The sequence below is a fragment of the Sarcophilus harrisii genome, chromosome 1 (assembly GCF_902635505.1).
Source record: "Sarcophilus harrisii chromosome 1, mSarHar1.11, whole genome shotgun sequence".
NCBI lineage: Eukaryota > Metazoa > Chordata > Mammalia > Dasyuromorphia > Dasyuridae > Sarcophilus > Sarcophilus harrisii.
In genome coordinates, this window is record NC_045426.1 from 497,005,705 (window position 1) to 497,026,711 (window position 21,007).

Consider the following 21,007-nt stretch of genomic DNA (forward strand, 5'->3'; position numbering starts at 1 on the left):
GAAAAATGCATATTAACCATCTCCCAAGAAGTCATAAGCTCTCAGTTCTTCAGAAGACTCCCAAAATTCAGCAATTGCTTGAAACCTAAGAGTTTTAGGGAAGATACTGTTTGAGTTTTAATTCACAGTTGCACCCTTCCTCCCTCCATAAGCAGACAAAAATAGTACTCACTTAACCTCAGCGTTGTGCTTCCCATAAAATTAGTTTTTTGATGAAGAGACACAAACTCTAAATTAATTCTGAACCTGAGACTTATGATCCTTGTTGACTCAGGAAAAGTTGAAAGTACCTATGGCCAATGTTGCTCTCAATTATGGCTGAATTATTCTATAAGGAAATTCTATATATTTATAACTACTTAATTACAGAGCAAGATTAGTAAATTCAGCAGCTGGACCTAAGCAAGGAGATGTTTGTTACCACAATTGCCTTTTCTTTACTTTCCTGCCCCATAGCTACGTCATTACCCTTCAACCAAATCCCAACTGTGAGGTAAAGGAGAAATGGTATCCCTAATGGCAACATTTCTGTTTATATTTCTATAATTCTGATATTACTTGCCATGTGGAAGAGGGAATAAACCTTGCTTCTGAAAAAATCATGATAATGTATAATGTTAAGTGCCTTGGAAAGATCAGAGCAGCATAGATATTCTAGTTCCAACCTGTTATCCACATATATAGGAGAAGCCTTCTTGATTGGTACAATTCTATAACCAGGACAAAGTCTGTCTTCAAAAGGTCTAAATTTACCTTTTCCTTTTTCTCTTAGTATAGGTTCTCAAAGTATGGTCTGAGAATCTCTGGAGCTTCCCAAGACCCCTTCAGGGTATCTCTGGGATCAAAGCTATTTTTACAATAATATTAAGGCATTATTGATCTATTAAAATATTCCTTCTTTCCCAACAACATATCTCTGTGAGGCTGGAGTTTCTTAATTTAGGCAAAATAAATATCTCAACAGATAGAATGAAGATATGAGAATCCAGCTATACACCTATTTAAAGAGATCTGCTAAGATATGTTAAATTTTGCCATTCTCCTCACCAATTTTTATTTTGAAAAATAGTTTATGTTTAATAAAAAATATTGTATGTTTTATGTAATATGAAATGGGTATGCTGCATTTATTTTTAAATGAATAAATATTTTTATAATTTATCAGTTTAAATTTCCAATATGTCAGATATCAATAGATATAATCAATATAAACAAAAACTCTTTGGGATCATCAATAATTTTTAAGAATATAAGACTTTAGAAACCAAAATGTTTGAGAGCCACTATCTTAAAATGCTCTCTCTTGATCTGATTTCTTCACTAACCCTGCCTGGTGAAAGGCAATGCTATACAAAAAGAAGCCTTGAGCTTTCTTGTCTCCAAAGCAAAGAAGCCCCAAGAAAACAGGCTTTGATTATTTACCTGTCTCAGCATTTGTTCTTCCATTTTTGATGAAAGAAATTAATCTAAAGGCTATGGATTCATGAGTTTCAAAAATAGTTTTGAGAGTTTTCTAGATTCTAAGAGTCTAAATCCATGCTGAGTTTCGTAGCCTGTCCAGCATCAATTCAGGAGTGAATTTCAAAATAGCCCACAACTACCTAAGACAAGGATTTGTCTAGCAGCAATGCCTAAAGGATATGAACTTTGGTACAACTAGTACTATCTAGGAAACAAACTGTGAGTCCACTCTTCCCAAAGACCAATATAGAAAACAAAGAATATACATCTAAAGTGCTGGGAAGGAGAAATGTATATACTTTAATTCTTATTATATTTCAAAGTAAATATACTTTTGCAAAAGTTAATTGATATTAAGCGGTCAGAAAATATTAATCTAATCTCTCCTTCAGGGCCTAACAGTAATATGGGCATAAGGAAATAGAGAGAGAAGAGATACTTAAAGACATTTGAGAAGCGACTTTTCCAAATCCCATAGCATACCCTAGAACTCTAAAAGGGAGGTGTAGTTGGCCTGCTTTGAGTGCAGCAAGAACATACTCATTCCATTTCTAAAATAAAGTATTTTGGAAGATATGGTTCAATAAAGAGTGGAGTATAATGAATAGAATTTTGAATTTATATTAATTGTACCTTGGTTCAAATTTCAGATCTGTTGCTTACTACCTAAGTAATCTTGAACACATACTTAACTTTTCTGAGCTTCAGTGTCCTCCATTTAAAATAAAGGAGGAGGGCTGGGCTAGGTTGCCTTTAAGTTCTTCCTAATTAATTACAATCCTATAAACATTCAGTTATGGATATATCTTTTTAGTTCTTGGGGAATCCTCCTTAGTGCTAAACACATATAAAACATTCAATAAGTACTTGTTGGAAAAATAAGCAAATGAATGAATGAATCTTACAAAGAGAAAAAGACCATCAGACAAATTATTTCTATACTACTACATTAATCGTCTGTATTATTTATACTGCATAGATTTTTTTAAGTGTTTTATAATTAAAGGAAAACAGTTAAGTGCAAATGAAGGCCTAAAGATAAACATAAAAAGTAAATCAAAGAAAACAAATCAGCCATTAATCAGAAGCTTCCATTAAAAATTATGGGTTTTCTTGATCTTCAAGAAATAACTACTTTCAACTGCTGAGATGCTGGGATGGAGAAATGGCTCATGATGCACTTCTGGGTCTGATCTAGAACACATTGGTAATCTGTAGATTAAATGAGTTAAAAAGATCTCTCAATACCTACATAATTCTCCTGGTTGTCATTAGCATCCATTTTAATTATGCAAAGTAATTGATTTCATTTACTTATGCAGACACTGTCACCTTGAGGGACACTATCAGACTATAGATTTGGGAACATATAAATGTGGTCAGGTTTCCACATTCAGCAATTTAACTCAGCCAGATTTGTATTTGTACCAACATTATTATAGCACTTAGGGCAAGCAGCACAGAGAAGAACATAAATCACCCAGCCAATCTTAAAGAAATGGAACACAACCTCAAATGCAACAGAAAGACCAACAGCTGGACCTCTTCTGCTTGCGCTCTAGGCAAGTTCCAACTGAGAAAAAGAGGGCAAATGTCTATCCCCTTAATAGTTTGCAAAACCCAAAACACTGGAAAATAACTTAACTCCAGTGGGGATTTATTCTCTCAGAGACATTAATCAAGACCTATTTGTGTAAGGTACTGTTTTAGATACTGAGAAGGACATAAAGGGTAGTTAAATCTGATCACTTCTCTCAAGAAGCTTGCAGACTAGCATAAAAGATGAGATGCAAATACATATAACAATATTATATATGACAATAAATTCAAGGTTAAATGTGACAAATGCATGAGTGATTCAAAGAACAGTGAGAATTCAGGGGAGGGAGAGAGAATTTCTCATGTGGAATAAGGAGTGGTTCAGTCATTTTCAATTGTGTCTGACTCTTCATGATCCCATTTGGTAGCAAAGATACTGAAATGGTTTGCCACTTCCTTCTTCAGTTAATTTTACAAATGAGGAAACTGAGGCAAACAGGGTTCGGTGACTTATCCAGGTCACACAGCTAATATGTGTCTGAGGTCATATTTGAACTCAAGGAAATGAGTCTTTCTATCTCCAGGTATGGCACTCTATCCACTGTGTCGCTTGAGACATAAAAATTTGCAAAGATTTCACAGAAGAGAATTTCATTTGAATAGAACCTTAAACAATGGATAGAAAGAGAGATTAACAGCAAAGGAAATTCTAAGCATAAAGAATGGGAAGGACAGCAAAGGAAAAATATTATAGCTTAGTTTTATGCTTTTTCTGCAGAAAAATCAATTTTAAACAGTTGTTTAGGATTCTCTTAGAAACATTTAAGCAAAATTCTTTAATAGAAATAAGCAATCTACCTCTATGACCCCCAATTACCACAAAAAATATCAGTTGTATACTTATATCATTTTCCTCAGTCAATCAAAACATTTATTTAGTATTTATTGTGTGCTAGACAAGGTATCAATGAAGACTATGTTTATGGAGTTCAGAAATTTTTATGATTCCCTCACCTGTGGGCTTCCATTCTCTAAAATGGTCCTGCTAATTAGTCTGGGACTTTTCAGAGAGACATTTTTAGAATGGGTGAAAACAATATTATCTGCCCAATATTTTCAAGGGACAATATGTAAATATAAATAGATTACCGGTCTTAGACACAAAGAAAAACTTAGCTCAAAAATCTACTTCTGATATTTCATAACCCTAAGCAGTTCATTTAACCTGTTTAAGACTTAGCTAGCTCTCTAGGAGTAGTCATCTAATAAATCACAAATGAATGAATCTTTCACACATCCCTTTTTCTCCATATAAAAAACCAATACCCAAGTTCAAGCCAAGACTGGATTAGCATTTCATAAATGGTTAGACAGTAAAGGTGACAAATATAGCATTTTCCCTTTCATATTTGTGAAATGCATAATTTTTTAAAATTTCATTTAATATTTTTAATCAACAAAAATCTACCTTCCCTATTTCCCACCTCCATCCCAATCAAGAAAAAAGCAAAACACAACCCCCTTTACAAGCATATATAGTCAAACAAAAGAAATTATCTATGTGCAAAATATCATGCCTCAATCTATGCTTGGAGAAAAATCTACCAACACATTGTGTATGGGAAACATTTAAAGTAAAAGGATAACATATATGTATGTGTGTGTGTATACATACATTAAAATCAGTAAGTTATACTAAAATATATCATGAAGTAGTTAATATGACAGAAAAGGAAAATTATAAATGCTGGAGAAGATATGAGAAAATTGAAACACTAATGTATTGTGGTGGAATTGTGAACTAATTTGACCATTCTGGAAAGCAACTTGGAACTATGCCCAAAAAACTATAAAATTGTGCATGCCCTTTGACCCAACAATACCACTACTAGTTCTGTATCCCAGAGGCAGAATAAAAAGGGGGAAAGGACCCACATGCATAAAAATATTTATAGCATTTGTGGTAGGAAAAAATTGAAAATTGAAGGTATGTCCATCAATTGGGGAATGGCTAAACAAGTTGTGTAAGAAGAATGTAATGGAATACTATCATTCTACAAAAAAATTATGAGCTAGTAGACTTCATAAAAACCTGATGCTAAATGAAGTGAGTAGTACATGGAGAACACTGTACACAATAACATCAATATTGTGCAAGGATCAACTATGACAGATTTAAGACTCTTCTCAGCAATGCAATGATCTAAGACAATTCCAATAGGCTTGGGATGGAAAATTCCATCTGCATCCAGAGAGAGAACTATGGAGACTGAATGTGAATTGAAGCATAATATTTTCACTTTTTGGTTTTTTTAACAATATCTTTCTTTTTCTATTCTACTAAGTTATAGAAATGCTTGTTTTATTTCTTAAGTTCAGAATAACATTTTAGGAATAGCTTTTTATTTTCAAAATATATGCAAAAATACTTTTTAGCATTCATCCTTGTAAAACCTTGCAATCCAACTTTTTCTCCCTCCCTTCCCACCTCCACATTCCCCTAGACAGCTTAATACAATATAGATTAAACATGTGCAATTCTTTCCTCATTTATAATGCACAAGAAAAATCAGATCAAAAAGGGAAAAAAAATTAAGAAAGGGAAAAAAATAAGCAAATAACAACAAAAAGATGAAAATACTATGTTGTGATCCATATTGAATATCTATAGACCTCTCTCTGGATACAGATGGTTCTTTCTATCACAAGTCTCCTGGAACTGGCCTAAATCACGTCACTGTTGAAAAGAGTCAAGTCAATCACAACTGATCATCACATAATCTTGTTGCTGTGTAATGTTCTCTTGGTTCTACTCACTTCACTTTCCAGGCCACTCTGAAATCATTCTGCTGATTATTTCTTAAACAACAATAATGTTCCATAACATTCATATACCATTTTTTTGCCACTATAATAAAGGCCGTTACAAACATTTGTGCGCATGTGAGTCCCTTTCTCTCTTTTATGATCTCTTTGAAATACAGACCCAGTAGAGACACTGCTGGATCAAAGGGTATGCACAGTTTGGTAGCCCTTTGAGCATAGCTTCAAATTGCTCTTTAGAATGGTTGGATCAGTTCACAACTCTAGCATCCCAGTTTTCTCATATCCCTTCCAACATTTATCATTTTCTTTTTCTGTCATCTTAGCCAATCTGAGAAATAGGTGGATACCTTAGAATTGTCTTAATTTGCATTTCTCTAATCAATAGTGATTTAGAGCATTTTTTCATATGACTAGAAACGGCTTTGATTTCTTAATCTAAAATTATCTGTTCATATCCTTTGGCCATTTATCACCTGGAGAATGGTTTGTATTCTTATGAATTTGAGTCAATTTTCTATATATTTTAGAAATGAGACCTTTATCATAACCCTTGGATGTAAAAAAATTTTCCCAGTTTTCTGTTTCCCTTCTAATCTTGGCTGCATTGGTTTTGTTTGTACAAAAACTTTTTAATTTAATATAATCTGCACTTCATAATGTTCTCTAGTTCTTCTTTGTCCATAAATGCCTTCCTTCTCCACAGATTTGAGATAGACTATTATTCCTTGTTTTCCTAATTTGCTTATAGTATCATGAATCCATTTTGACTTTATCTTGGTAGAGAGTGTTAGATATTGATAAATGCCTAGTTTCTGTCATACTATTTTCCAATTTTCCCATCGGTTTTTATCAAATAGTGAGTTCTTATTCCAAAATCTGGAGACTTTGGATTTGTCAATTTATCAACTAGATCACTATAGATACTATTGTGTCTATTCTACTGATCACTTCTTATTTCTTAGCCAGTATTAAATAGTTCTGATGACCACTGCTTTATAATATAGTTTTTATTTGTATTTTTCATTAATTCCCTTGAAATTCTTGACCTTTTGTTCTTCCAGATTAATTTTGAAATTATTTTTTCTGAATAACATTTTTTAAAAAATAATCATCAAAAGCATTTGGCAAAAATTAAAAAAAGCAAATCATTGGAACAAACTGGGTTGAATTTGATAACCTAATTTGGTTAAAAGAATGAGTCGTAAAATGTTTAATTAAGTTACATTAAATGAAAATAAAGTAAAATAAAATAAAATAAACTGAGACATGAAGTTTCAATATAATCAATTTATTAGTAAAGTGCAATCTTACCAATAAATAGGATCTCAGTTTCCTCAGCACCGCTAAGACCCCAAGTGAGGGAAACAGATTTTACAGATCTGGGGAATATGAGACTTCATAGGCAAGAAACAAGTTATGATTGGTTTAAAAAGCTCATCATCATGAAAGGTAAAATTAATAGGATTGATTACAATGCTGAGGTGTGGGGAACAAGATGAGTGATTGGAAATTGAATACCAAGGGCTAGCAAGAACTTCCTCCTTCCCTTTTGTGACTAAGAAATGTTGATTAGTTGAGTCCACCTGTAAGTTTAAAGATGGTGAACCAGACTTCTTCTTGACACAAGAATAGAACAGTGACTAATAAGAGTACTGGATTTCTAAATTTAACTCATTACTGGACAGCTGAATTCTGAACTAAGTTCAGAGACAAAACCATGACTTGGGCAATTACAAGACAAAATCAATTAATTTTAAATAGTATTAATTTAAAAAAACAATCAATCTGATCATATACTGAATCAATCTGATGAATACTATCTTTGGGACATGTTTAGGTTTGCACAAACAGTGGGACACATAAAACTCAATAATGGTTGATTAATTTGTTGGTTAATTGAGAAATAAAAATAGCTTTTAAAAGTCTCAGAATATGAAGTGAGAGTGAAGTATGTGGTTTTGGTTCTTTTTTTTTAACTTTCACATTTTTCTAACATCTTTTTATTTTCATTTAGTTTCTAGTGGTTTGGGATTAAAAGAGTGGAGAAGATAAAGAAATATAAAAGCTAAAATAACTACCTGAGAATGATTAGTCAGTCAACAAGTACATGTTTTGGGTATTCAACAGAGTGAGAAGCAGTGTGGTTTAGTGGATGGAGTTCATCTTCAGATCAATAAGACCCAGATTCAAATTCCACCTCCAATATGTACTATCTGTGTGAGATGCTTGGAAAATGAATTTTTCTTTCCATATCCCAGGTAATTCTCTAAGACTATAAATTGCAGAGAAAATGCCAGTCAGAAAGAGTTAGTGAAAGCTACTCAATGGAGTCTTCTTTCACCAATGAAAATAAAAGAGTAGGTAGTTCTGTATAATATATAGGAAATGTGTTTAAAATACTGTCTCAAATAAAACTAAATAAGCAATTCACAGAAATATATATTTATAACTAGAATTAATAAAACATATTGGGGGTTGGTCAACCCTGGAATTTGGAAGTACCCATTATCTTTGAAGCCTCTTCTTCTGATTGGATGGTTCCTCCCAGAACCTTCACTGAGGATGCCCAAACCAGCTACTTCTCACTCCTTTCCAGGATGCATGACAGACTTTCTCTGCCAGCCCCTAAGCCAAATACGTTCTTGTTCCCAAGTCCCTTTCCACTTCTTTTTATGTGTTATCTTCCCCAATTATATAGTAAGCTCCTTCAGGGCAGGGGCTATTTCTTTTTTTGTTTGTCTTTCTATTCCAAGCATTTTGCACAGTACTTGATACTGCTTGTTGACTTACTGACAACCTGTGTGATCAGTGCTATTATTCCCATTTTACAGATGAGGAGACCGTAAAAAGTTAACTGATTTGCCAAGAGGCACATAGCAAAAAAGTGTCTGAATTAATATCTGATTTCAGATCCAGTGCTTTTTTCTTACTTGGCAGGCTAGCCTTTAATTATGACAAAGCAAAATATGATACACCTTTTGCATTTAATTCTTCCCACCTTGACTCAGTGATCAGAGGTGCTACTATAGGAACTTCTATATAACCCACACTTAATAAATATCTGTGAAATGAATTAGCGTAGAACCTTTGGCATACCTGCTCAGTTTTCAAACTACAATAGCAGTCTTGATCTTATTTGTTTTGGAATGAAACTTTTGAATCCACATATTGCCTAATGCTAAAATTACTTACATTACCTATTACCCAAACTAACTTGTACAACATTTATATCTACAGAGCAGTTTCTATGAAGACAATTTCAATGGCATATGTCCATTGTGATTTTTATTTTATTAAGTTAATGAAACTGCCAAGTTGCCTTTTGGTCCAATATCAGTAAGGTAAAAAAAAATTTTGGATAGCTGTGGTATTGATACAAGTGACATATATCAAAACTTTTAGCTACATTGCTTTGAAAATGAGGTTTCTGCACAATAAGAAATTAAAAAAAGAAGATATTATGAAACCTCACATTTTATTTTATTTTTTGCTGAAGCAATTGGCGTTAAGTGACTTTCCCAGGGTCACACAGCTAAAAAGTATTAAGTGCCTAAGACTAGATTTAAACTCAGGCCCTCCTGATTTCAGGGCTAGTGCTGTATCCATTGCACCTGGATAGCTGCCCTGAAACCTCACACTTTAGACAATTCCTTGTCAATAATGAAAATAATTAGGTTGTCTCTAAAACAATAGTAACTATTTTTCTTTAATTTAATAATAAGAGCTAGCACTTACATAGTACTTTAAGGCTAGCAAAATACTTTATAAATATTATCTCACTCTATATTCACAGTACTGGGAGGTATTTTTATTTTTATTATATTTAAAATATTTATTTTACAGATGAGGATAACAAGGCAGGCAGAAATTAAATGACTTGCCCAGAGTTGTACAACTAGGAATTTTTTGAGACCCATATTTGAACATATGTCTTCCTGACTCCAGGCCCAGCAATCTATTCATTGCATTGCCTAGTTGTCTTTTCAATAAGGATTATTTTAAGAGTTGTTCATATAGTGGTGGCTAGGTGGTGTAGTGGATAGAGCACCAACCCTGAAGTCAGAAGATCCTGTGTTCAAATCTAGTCTCAGACACTTCCTAGCTGTGTGACCCTGGGCAAGTCACTTAACTCCAGTTGCTTTAGGGGGAAAAAAAGATTTGTTCATATAGGAGAGAATATTATTATAGTTTTCATTAAACTTTCAATGATCTAAGTAAGCTACCTTGATTTTACCTTTACATTTTTTAAATGAAGAACATAAATGGGTTGGAAAGTTATAATATTTAAATGAGCTATTATTCACTTCCTGAAGAAAATGAGCAAAAGAGATGGGTAAAGTCTTCAATATCCATTAGAAAAGAAACCATCAGTCTACTAGCTGATATTTATATAATTCTTTAAGGTTTACAAAGTGCTTTCCTTTTTTAATTCTCATAACAACCCTGAGGTAGTACTATAAGAGTTAATCTCCCTTTATATTTAAGGAAACTGAAGTTCAAGGAAATGATTTGATCACTGTCCACAAGACTAGTTGAGTGCCAGATTATGAAAAGAACCAAGCTCTTAGAATAAATAAGAGGGACTGGTGGATAAGGTAAGGGTGAACAAACAAAAGAAAATCTAGAGGTTAAACAAGCCAACAGTGTATAAGGAGTCAAATAAATAGGGAAAACCCAGCAAAGACTCAATATCTTAAGTCAGATAGAGTTAAATAAGTAACATAAGAATTATACCTGAAGTTTATTTCAAAGTCTCTACAGCGATTTTTGTCACACTGTACTGATATGTAGGCAATGTGGTAGAAAGGAGCCTGCAAAGTAAACATTAAAAAAGTCATAAATCGAGGGAATTTTTGAAGAAATATTCTATTATTCTCTGAATTTTAGCAGGGAAAAGCAACCCCAATCTGCAACAATGGAATCTGGGGAAAGAGAGAGAAAGAAAGAGATAAACAAATAAATGAATGAATGAATGAATATGTACATATATGCATGCATAAATGCATAAATGAATGAATGAATGAAAACAATGGAATCTGGGAGGACTGAAGATGAGGGAAGCCTTCAATTTTAATAAGGCTAATTTTAGTATTTGCTATTTGGGAATTCTACATCAAACATCCTCCCTAATTCTACCCAAGAAGGAACTGTTTCTCTTCTGTTCAGACCTTGGTAGGTCAAAGACAAAACCATTTTAACATTTGAAACATTTTACAGAATGGAGAAGTAACAGAGAGTACTAGATTTGAAGTTGGAGGAAATGGATTCAAATTCTGCCTCTTTCACTACTGGGTTTTCCTTGACTTCTCTATTCTACTAAATCATCTGTTAGGTACAGATTAGCCACAGGAAAAAAGGTCAAGTGACATCCAAGATTATGCAAAATGAAAAGGTTGAAGCAAATGAGTAGTTTCTGCTTAACCTCTTTTGATAAATATGTGTGTTATAAATTTGAACACACAGGCCCAAAATGTAAATATTTCTAGTGATACCATTTATTATATTTATTTACAGAATATAATAATATATGTTATAATATAATAATCATATAATTATGTATTTATAATACTATCACATTATCTAGTGATAACATTTAATCTTAAAGCTAATAAGAAGTTACTATTAACATTTACTGAGTAAGGAAGTGACAGGATTTGAACTTTAATTTAGGAAGATCACTTTTGCATTTGTGTGGAAGATGGAATAGGGAGAGATCTGAGATAAGCACAATCAGTAAATCAATAAACATTTTGAGACACCAAGGAGGAGGTTATGGCAATGGATTCTGAGAGGATTAGAAGTCATTACATATGGATGCTTGTTGAAGCAAATGAAGAAATAAGAGAGGAAATGCCATATGTTGTCAGGTGCTTAAAGGTTTATCATCTTGATTTAAGAAAATCTTCCTAAGAGTTAAATCTATCCAAAAGTAGAATAGGCTACCTCAGGAGTGGATTTCTTCTCATTGGATAAAGGTAGACAAAAGAGAGAAACTAGTCATTCAGATTTGTGTTGAGCTCAGTGGTCTCCAAAGACCCTTTCCAACTCTGGATGTTGTTATTGTTCAGTTATTTTTCAATCATGTCTGACTATTTATGACCCCATTTGAGGTTTTCCTTGTCAAGGATATTGGAAGGGTTTTCTGTTTCCTTCTCCAGTTCATTTTATAGATGAGGAAACCAAGGCAAACAGGATTAAGTGATTTGCCTTACATAGTAAGTGTCTGGGATCAGATTTTTAACTTGGGAAGATGAGTCTTCCTAACTCTAGCCCTGGCACTCTATTCACCAAGCCACCTAACTGCCCTTCCAATTCTGAGATTCTATATAATTCTGTAACACTGAGGTACTGTTTTCGGTGGATAGAACCCAAATCACTCTGGCTCTCATTGATTGGCCAACAACAGATCCTGGGCCCCAGCTTGATCATTGTTTGGGCTTTGATTGGCTCAGAGTGAATATAAATAGCAATTTTATGTGTTTGGATAACCTGAAACTCTGAGAGTTTTCCCCTCCCAGAATGATTTTTTTGACTCAGTAAAAAAGGACATTCTCTATCTCATTTCTTGCCTAGCTTTAGTCACTAATTGAGCTTTGCTTCAGGCAAACTGAAACCTGTTAAAGACCTTAGCTTAAAAAGACCAAGGTCTCCCATTGCATTTAGGACTATCTTTAATCATCCTAATTTATAGGAAAGTGAGGCAGGGGACCTTGCACAGTCTTACCTCACTTAAGTACAATTCAGTTACATGGCTAGGGCATCAACTTCCTGAAGTTATAGTTCCCTTCAAGAACAAAGGACAAACAAGAACAGAGTAGTAAAACCACTTTATATTTGTTTGTAAGACAATTCACTTCATTTGATCCTCAAAACAACCCTATGAGGTAAGAATGTTATTCAATTCATTTTTATAGATGTGGAAACTGAGTAAGGTTCATAGTCGATTTTGATTACTTATTCAAGTTAGTGGTTTAGTTATTAGTTAGTGGTTATGAAGAGGGAACCCCAAAACTCTAAAAATCCTTGAAGGAGAAAATCTTCAACTCTGCCTCAATGAGAGATCACCCCAAGGAATCAAATCAAGTAGTTTACTTAAGTGGGGCTGATTGAGTCTTGAGCTAAAAAATTCCAACCCTATTCAAATGTAGATCTTCTATTCAATTCAACTCAAGCTGTACCTAGCCCCATCAAGAGCAAACCCAGTTATGAGCCAATTTGGAACTCCACCCACAAGTTCCCTTCAGCTAAAGCTCCCATTATAAAAGAGCCAAACTAAAACCCTCTCTTTGCAGGTTCCAAACATGCCATCTATGGCCATGCTTGGGAGGCCAAGGAGCTTCTGTCCACTGGAATATACTTTTCCAATGCTATTCTCTCTTTACCCTCACCTATTTCCTTAACCAGACTTCATGCCTCTCTATCAGGGTTTCTAATCTTACTTCCAAATTCCTATAATAAACATCTTTTATCAATCTAGATTTTTGGGTCCTTTACAGAGAACCTCTGTGCCGGCAGAAGGGAGTCCCCAAAACTCCCTACTCCTGTGCCGAATCCCAAGGGGTTGCAGGGAAGCCAAATCTCTCCATTTGGTTCCTTCCCATTTGGAACCTCGAACCTGCTACTAGACCTTATCATTTAACTCCCTGACCACAGAAACCCTCACCTCATTTTGGTTCCCTAAATCTAGACCTTATCAATTAGTGATTAGCACACACCCAAGTTGATAACCAGATCTTAGTCTCATAAGATCATAATTTATATCTTGAAGGAATCTTTCATCTTATAAATCAAAAAACTAAAGTACTAAGATGTTAAATGACTTGTCAGGGATGACACATATATTAAATGTCTGAGAGTAGAATTTAAACCCAAGTCTTCTGTCTCCAAATCCAGTGTTCTTTCCATCCTTTGAAACAAATACATGATATAAATATTCTTTAAAAATACATTTATTTAACTGTATGGATATACATGCATATATTGTGTTTAACATATATGTTAACATATTTGACATGTATTGGTTTATCTTTACATGTAGGGGTAGGGGGTGGGAGGAAGGAGGGGAAAACATAATGTTTTGTAAGGGTCAATGCTGAAAAATTATCCATGCTTATATCCTGTAAATAAAAAGCTATAATAAATTTTTTTAAACATATATTTATTATTTTCTGAAAAACAAATTTTCTTAAAATGAGCCCAAAGAAAGAAACTATTCCCTTCTGTTGTCAAGAGATCCTGACAAGAGACCCTGAATATGGAAACCCCAAAGAATATGGCATAAACCTCAATGTACTTGGCAGTTGCTAGAACATTTTTGATCCTATAATTGTATCCCAGAGATGTGTCTATATTTTGTTTGGTTTTTAAGACACCTCGAGTTTATTAGTAACTTTTTTTTTCTTCTTAACCTTCTTAAATGGAAGTTAAATTCATCCTCAATGAATACAAAGACTGGTCACTACAATGCATTTTGTTATACAACAACTGAGTACTATTTAAATATCTAAGCATTTAACTACTAGTAAAAGGCATAGTAGGGTAGGTCACTTTAGAGGATATGGGGGAGACACAGAGATCGATTACTTTAGTCAAGAAGATTATGGTCAGTTTCTAATCTCTGGAGTAATGAAATAATCAATATGTTGAAATTTAAGAACTTCATTTCCCCAGCTAGTCCATCCCGGCTGTAAGTTTCGAGCAAACAATTCCAAACATTCGGCATCTGGCATGATATAGTCTTTTAGAACTTCTGTTAAGAAAAAAAAATTAAATAAGCCAAAAATGATTACAGGAGGGAAAAAATCAATTTCCTTTCAACTGTTAAAGAAAATAAGAGAGCGTTTCATTTTTTTAAAAGACAGAAAATTAATTTAAGAATTTCATCAACAGGCTTTACTATTCATAGTTGGAAAATCATGGAAATCAGTGCACTTGAGATTGGGAACAACACCATCAGAGCCTTCAGTAGTCCTGATTTATTGGTTTTTATTTGAGGGATAAGAAATAAAGATTTCAACACCTACATAGGGGACTTACAAATTTTTCAATATTGTCAATTCAACTTTTCCTGAATATAAGCCAATTTACTTTTTAATCAATGGATTCCATGCAAGGGGAAGAAAATAGGGGAGAGGGGGTTCTTTGAAAACATCTATAGGAACAACTAAGTGATACCCAATATAAAAAAAAAAAAAAGAAGGAAATGGAAGAGGAAGAAAAAAGGAAAAAGAATTTATAATTGTGCTTATACACTTACAATTTGTGTAACATTTGATCCTCACAGCAACCCTGTGAGGATTATCCCCCTTTTACAGATAAAGAAACTGAGGCAAACAGAGGTTAAATAAGTTGCCAGGCTTACATAGCTAAGTAAATATTTGAGGTTAATTTGAACTCAGGTCTTCCTGACTCCAGAACCATAACTGTCCACTGTCCCACCTTAGCGGCCTACACATACGGACACAAAACACAAAACACACACACACACACACACACACACATTGTGGGGATATCTGAGTTTTTAAAAACAACATAGCAATGATTTTTAAGTTGTATATTTTTTTAGTTACTATATCATCATGATGTACGAGTCAGAGTGGGAGATAGAGAGAGGGATATTGATTGAACACTAGCTATTAAATATTACATAAAGGTTAAAGTACCTAGAGTTTGATTTAACTGGGATTCAGTTTGAGGACAGTCTAGCAAGGGTTTGTTGTACAATTCTAGTGTCTTCATAAGTAAACAATTAAATGTTGCTATCCTCAGAAGAAATTTCCCCAGAGGTTGAGAGGACAATAAAACTATCATTCTTTCATTTCTTTCCCATGAATTCTCTGCCCTATCAGTCCTAGTCACCTTTAATGTGGTCTAAAGTTATACTGAAAGAAGTAGGTATTTTGGCTTTTTTTTTTTTTGATACAAAGATAAAATAAAATCTAAAATTTGTTCATTGTCAGCCAGAAGTCATGCACTAAATTGAGAACCTGATGGGGTCCAGAATCCAGGAAGCAAATAAACGAGTAGATACTAGGAAATCTGAAGTCATCAAAAAAGCTGCAAATCTACTTGAGAAAGGAGACCTGATCTTACAAAGGAAAAACACTCATAACCAGAATCTATGAATTGTAATATTCTCTAAAATATAATGTTCTCTGCTGAGGTTTTCTTGGGGTCTCTGGGAGCAGCCTTCTTCTCAGTTCAGTAATCACCACACGAGTAGTCAGGGGTTAAAGTCCAAATCCTTTATTGTCTCCTTCAAAGTCTTGTCTCCTTCACTTGGGGCTCGGCTAGTTTTTCTGGAGCCCTATCTCTGTCCTTGGTTCCAACCTGCTTTCTCTGGCTTCTGAATCTCCCTGACTGTTTCCTGGCTGAGGCTCCCAGCTTATATGCTCCACAATGAGTATAAACCAATTATTATATCACTACGAAACCATTATTTGTGTAGGATTAAGTCAATGCTAAACTATATTTAACCACTGTCTCCTCAATTCCATTTAGTACCTTATCTCAACTTCTGGCCCATAACATCTTATAAAATTAAATCAATCATACTGAACTATCCTAAATTAGATAACTATTGTCTCTATCAATTCCACTGACTTAGTACCTTGTAAGAATGCTTTGTTTCAAGTTCAGAGTTCTGACCCATAACATTTCCCGCTTTCTTTTGTTTTTAGAACATAGGTAGTCATGACCTCCCTGACTTCTCAAGGAGGTGAGAACCCCCAAAAAAAGAGGTGATCGCACCCTTCCTGACATCTCAAGAAGGGAGATGAAAACACCAAAGGAAATAGGAAATCAAATCAGATTAGCAGGTTTCTGAAGGGTATCACTCTTAAAACAGATATACATAAATCCATCAATATGGGAGGTATTAAACATAATTACATAAATTACATAAGCACATAGTAACACAGGGTAGTAGTGATGTGACAAATAACATGAATAAAGAAGAGGAATTATACATGTCCATAAGTCCTAGAAATAGTCCAAAAGGAATCTATTGTCCATTACTTCATGTGTATAGGGAATCCAATGATTCCTACAGATTTTGTTCTTAGGTCTTGTCCTTTGTTTTGAGGTTTTTCTCTTTTTCTGTCTCTCTGAGCCAGGTGCTATTGGCATCCATCTGATTCCTTCTCCATCTGTAAAGATACAAGCAAATCCTTTCTCCCAAGCAGTTAACCTATCTAGTCCCTTCTATTTACCACTTTCTGAATCTCTCCACATCATCTGGCAATTACATTGAAGCTGCTTGCACTGGACACTGCCCTTCTGTTGGGTCAAAAAAGACTATATTTCCCTCAGTTGTAATCCCTTTCTGCTATCTGATTGCTTTTCTGCTGATTGATCATGTAATCCCTTTCTCCCATCTGATTGCTTTTTTGCTGATTGATCACATCAGAGTCCTCAAGTTCTAAAGGTGTAACCTCGGCTGCCATCATGCCCCACCTGTCTTTTGTATGATATCTTGGGATTGGGACCTGCCTCTCATTTCCCTGGGTCAATCTACATTCTAAGGCCCAGTGGAAGCCCTTGTGGTATTTTGGACATAGGGTTTTAGGTCTTCTCTCACCCTGTCTTCTCACTCTATCTCTATACCTACATTGGGCTTTCAGATGTCCAACTTTTCCACATTGAAAGCATCAATGAGTTTCTCTAGAAGTCCCTTGCCAAGAGGGACCCTGTCTTCCCATGTTTATCATAATCTGGGTATAATAAGCACTTGTGCCCACTGTGGCACAGTGCCTTATGATCTCCTCTAAAGGAGCATCTTTGTGTAGTCCCCATATAATTCTTCTGAAAACTTCATTAGCATTTTCCTTAGCCAGTTGTCTGATGATTATTCTTGTAGCTGCATTTTTTCCAATGGCTCTTGTGACAACTGTTTGCAAACAACCCCCAAAATCAGCAAAGGGTTCATTGGGATCTTGCTCTATTTTTGTGAAGGTTTCCCCACGATCTTTTCCTGGGAAGGAACCCCAAGCTTTGATTGCAGCAATACCAATTTGCTCATACAGTGCTATAGGGTAATTAATTTGTGCTGAATTGTCTTCATTCTGACCTGCTAATTGGTCAAATGTGATTGGAATATTAACTCCAATTTGCTTATTGTGTTGGGCTTGAATCCTACATAATTCATAATACTCCAAAAGCCACAACAAGTTTTGTCCAGGTTCTAAATATGTCCTTGCTATATAGATTTCCAATCACTAGGGGTTAAGATTTCATAAGCCAAATTATCTAGTAACATCTTAACATAAGACAATGTAGCCCCATAAAGAGTGCAACCCTTTTTCAAATCCTTAATTTTTTCCAGATCAAAAGGAGTATATCTTCTCCTTTGTTGACCTGAAGAGTCAAGCTCTTCAATCACATGGCATTCATTTATTAAATCAGATATATCCTGTCCTTTTTTTTTTTTTTTTTTTTACTTTAATCTTGTCATAGGCTACTTCATAGGTGGTGCTGATTGTGTTACTGCCTCTCCCCCTCCTCTGTTCTTCCTCCACCCATGAAGGGTTAATTGAGGGAGGGAGGTCAGGGGCTAGGGAATGCCTAATGGCAGGGTCCTCAAACTACAGTCTGCAGCAGCTGAGGACATCTATCCCCCTCACCCAGGGCTATTAAGTTTAAAGGCCCACAAAACAAAGTTTTTGCTTTTAGTCCAGCCCTCCAACAGTCTGAGGGACAGTGAACTGGCCCCCTATTTAAAAAGTTTGAGGACCCCTGCCTAATGGCATCTGCTGTTAAGTACCACACTCAAAATTGTACTTAACCATTCTTATCTGATTCTTCATCCTTTTCACCTAGTTTATCTGGATCCTCCCCCTCCTGCTCTTTCTTCTTTTTTCTTATTCTAATACTTATGTAATTTCTTAGTCAGTTGTATTAAATTATATGTATAAAGTATTTCTTTGGAAATTAAGTCAGGTCCATAATCATTGTAGTATTGACATAGTTGCTTTTCTACTAATTTCCACTCCTCTAGATCCAATTATTTTTCCATAGAGAACCAAGGAGATATGTACTATACTGTTTCTAAAAATTCAATGATCTGCTCCCAAGTTACAATCAAATCTTGGCTTTTCATAAGTCTGACAATATTCTCTATACATTTTCCTTGAATTGGAAAAGAAGGCTGTTTTCTAAACATCTGTCCCATTTTAGCTGAAGTACTACTTTAGCCCTTAACAAAGTTTCCTTGTCTATTTTTGTACTCAGACTAATTTCTGGGTCGAGGAGACTTTTCCACTGAAATCAGGATCATGTCAGCACCACGTTGGGCACCAAAATGTAATATTCTCTCTAAAATATAATGTTGTCTGTTGAGGTTTTCTTGGAACCTCTGGGAGCAGCCTTCATTTCAATTCAGTAATCACCACACGAGTAACCGGGGGTTAAAGTCCAAATCCTTTATTGTCTCTTCAAAGTCTTGTCTCCTTCACTTGGGGCTCAGCTAGTTTTTCTGGAAGGCTATCTCTCTTCTTGGTTCCAAGAGCTTGAGCTCCCACCTGCCTTCTCTGGCTTCTGAATCTCCCTGACTGTTTCCTGGCTGAGGCTCCTAGCTCATACGCCCCACACTGAGTATAAACCAATCACTATATCACTAGGAAACCACTATTTGTGTAGGATTAAGTCAATGCTAAACTAAATTTAACCATTTCTCCTCAATTCCACTTAGTACCTTGTCTCAAGTTCTGGCCCATAACATCTCCTTGTAGGATTAAATCAATCATACTAAACCATGCTAAATTATATAACTATTATCTCTATCAATTCCACTGACTTAGTACCTTGTAAGAATCCTTTGTTTCAAGTTCAGAGTTCTGACCCATAACAATGAGCCATTTAGTATCCAACCAGTTCCTGACCTGGATTGTCAGATCATTGAGCAATATTGCATTTTGAACATAGCTATGGTTTCTTTTCTCCTCCCATTCCAATTGAGAATAAGAAAGAAAAGAAATAATAAGGAATAGTATTCAGATGCTCTTATGCTATGTCACTTACTTTATTAAGAATTTTATAAAGAAATTAGGAAAATTAATAGAAATATGTAACTTAAGTTAGTTCAAATGTTCAAATTCTAAATCCATAGTTACAAAATGGCACCATGGCGAGAGGGGTATACTTATAAAATTAATAGATAATCCCCAAATAGCTATTCATCCTCCTTCATTCCTCACTGGAAATGTGATTAGAGGCAGAGAAAAAAAAAAATGAAGGTTTTCTCTGTCCTATGTCCTATGATCTGCTTGTCCATCCCATCATGTTCCCTATTCTTTCTTCTGCTAACTTGCTCTGGAATCAGGTGAAAACAAAAATAAATAAATAAATAAATAAATAAAACAGAAACAATGTAGAGAAAATATTAAATCTTGACAAATGATAATAAATGATTTGCTACCACTGTTTTAAAAGGAATTTAAACTCTAAACTAGGAAGCATGAGAGAAACCACTTGAAGAATTACTAGTCAGTCCCAATGATGAGTTCCCAAGAGCCTCAATGACTTTTATCTTTTCAACCCATTGGGCTAATTTTCTAAGTATCTTTACCAGAAGACTAAATTGCTCTTGAGGGAGCACACTCCAGAACAGAAAGAACTGATTCCTGTTCTCAAGTGAGTCAGACAAAGATTCTCAAGTGGAACAAGTGAGAACCAGCAGGCCATGTTTGCTTCAAGTCACAAGGAAAACCTGCAATGTCAGTAAGCTATCTTGAAATAACAAACATTTCTAAATGTAAGGAATAAATGTGTTCTAGACAATCTGACTAAAAAAGCTAAACATCATCTGTAGTACCACATTTTCCTAATTAATTCACATTTTAACAAAGTTTACTGCCTTCTAAGTTCAAAAATCCACAAAAGTTCCACTATTATATGCTATATTGCCAGCTCAAAAAACTAAGATTTAGTTTTTAGTAGTATAAAATCTGATGTCAATATAATCTTATCACATTTTAACTTTAGTTAATAACACCTCAGGTAATTTTTTTATTTTTACATTTTCAGGAGGAAATGATTATCAAGCATAGAGCAGCATAAATAAGGGAGCTATGAGTAGTAAAAATGCTTGTGATTCAAAAATTTTTAATAATATAAACTTTTTAAAATATGTATTAGGTTTTCTAAAATGCTTTTATAATACTGTTTTCATATTTCACATTCATAT

At 34.5% G+C, this 21,007-nt stretch overlaps 1 protein-coding gene across 5 annotated transcripts in view; it reads right to left on the minus strand.

Annotated features, from left to right (window-relative positions):
• Positions 1-13,966: 13,966 nt before the first annotated feature.
• The window catches only part of METTL4 (methyltransferase like 4), a 30,499-nt gene continuing 23,458 nt past the window's right edge, over positions 13,967-21,007 (minus strand). For 4 of the 5 annotated variants that reach the window (XM_031946574.1, XM_031946573.1, XM_031946578.1 and 1 more), the window contains exon 11: positions 13,967-14,575. In XM_031946574.1, coding sequence (XP_031802434.1) covers positions 14,497-14,575 — 79 coding nt within the window. In that variant the 3' untranslated portion in view covers positions 13,967-14,496. The remainder of the gene's footprint in view (positions 14,576-21,007) is intronic. The other variant, XM_031946575.1, reaches the window with a different exon arrangement.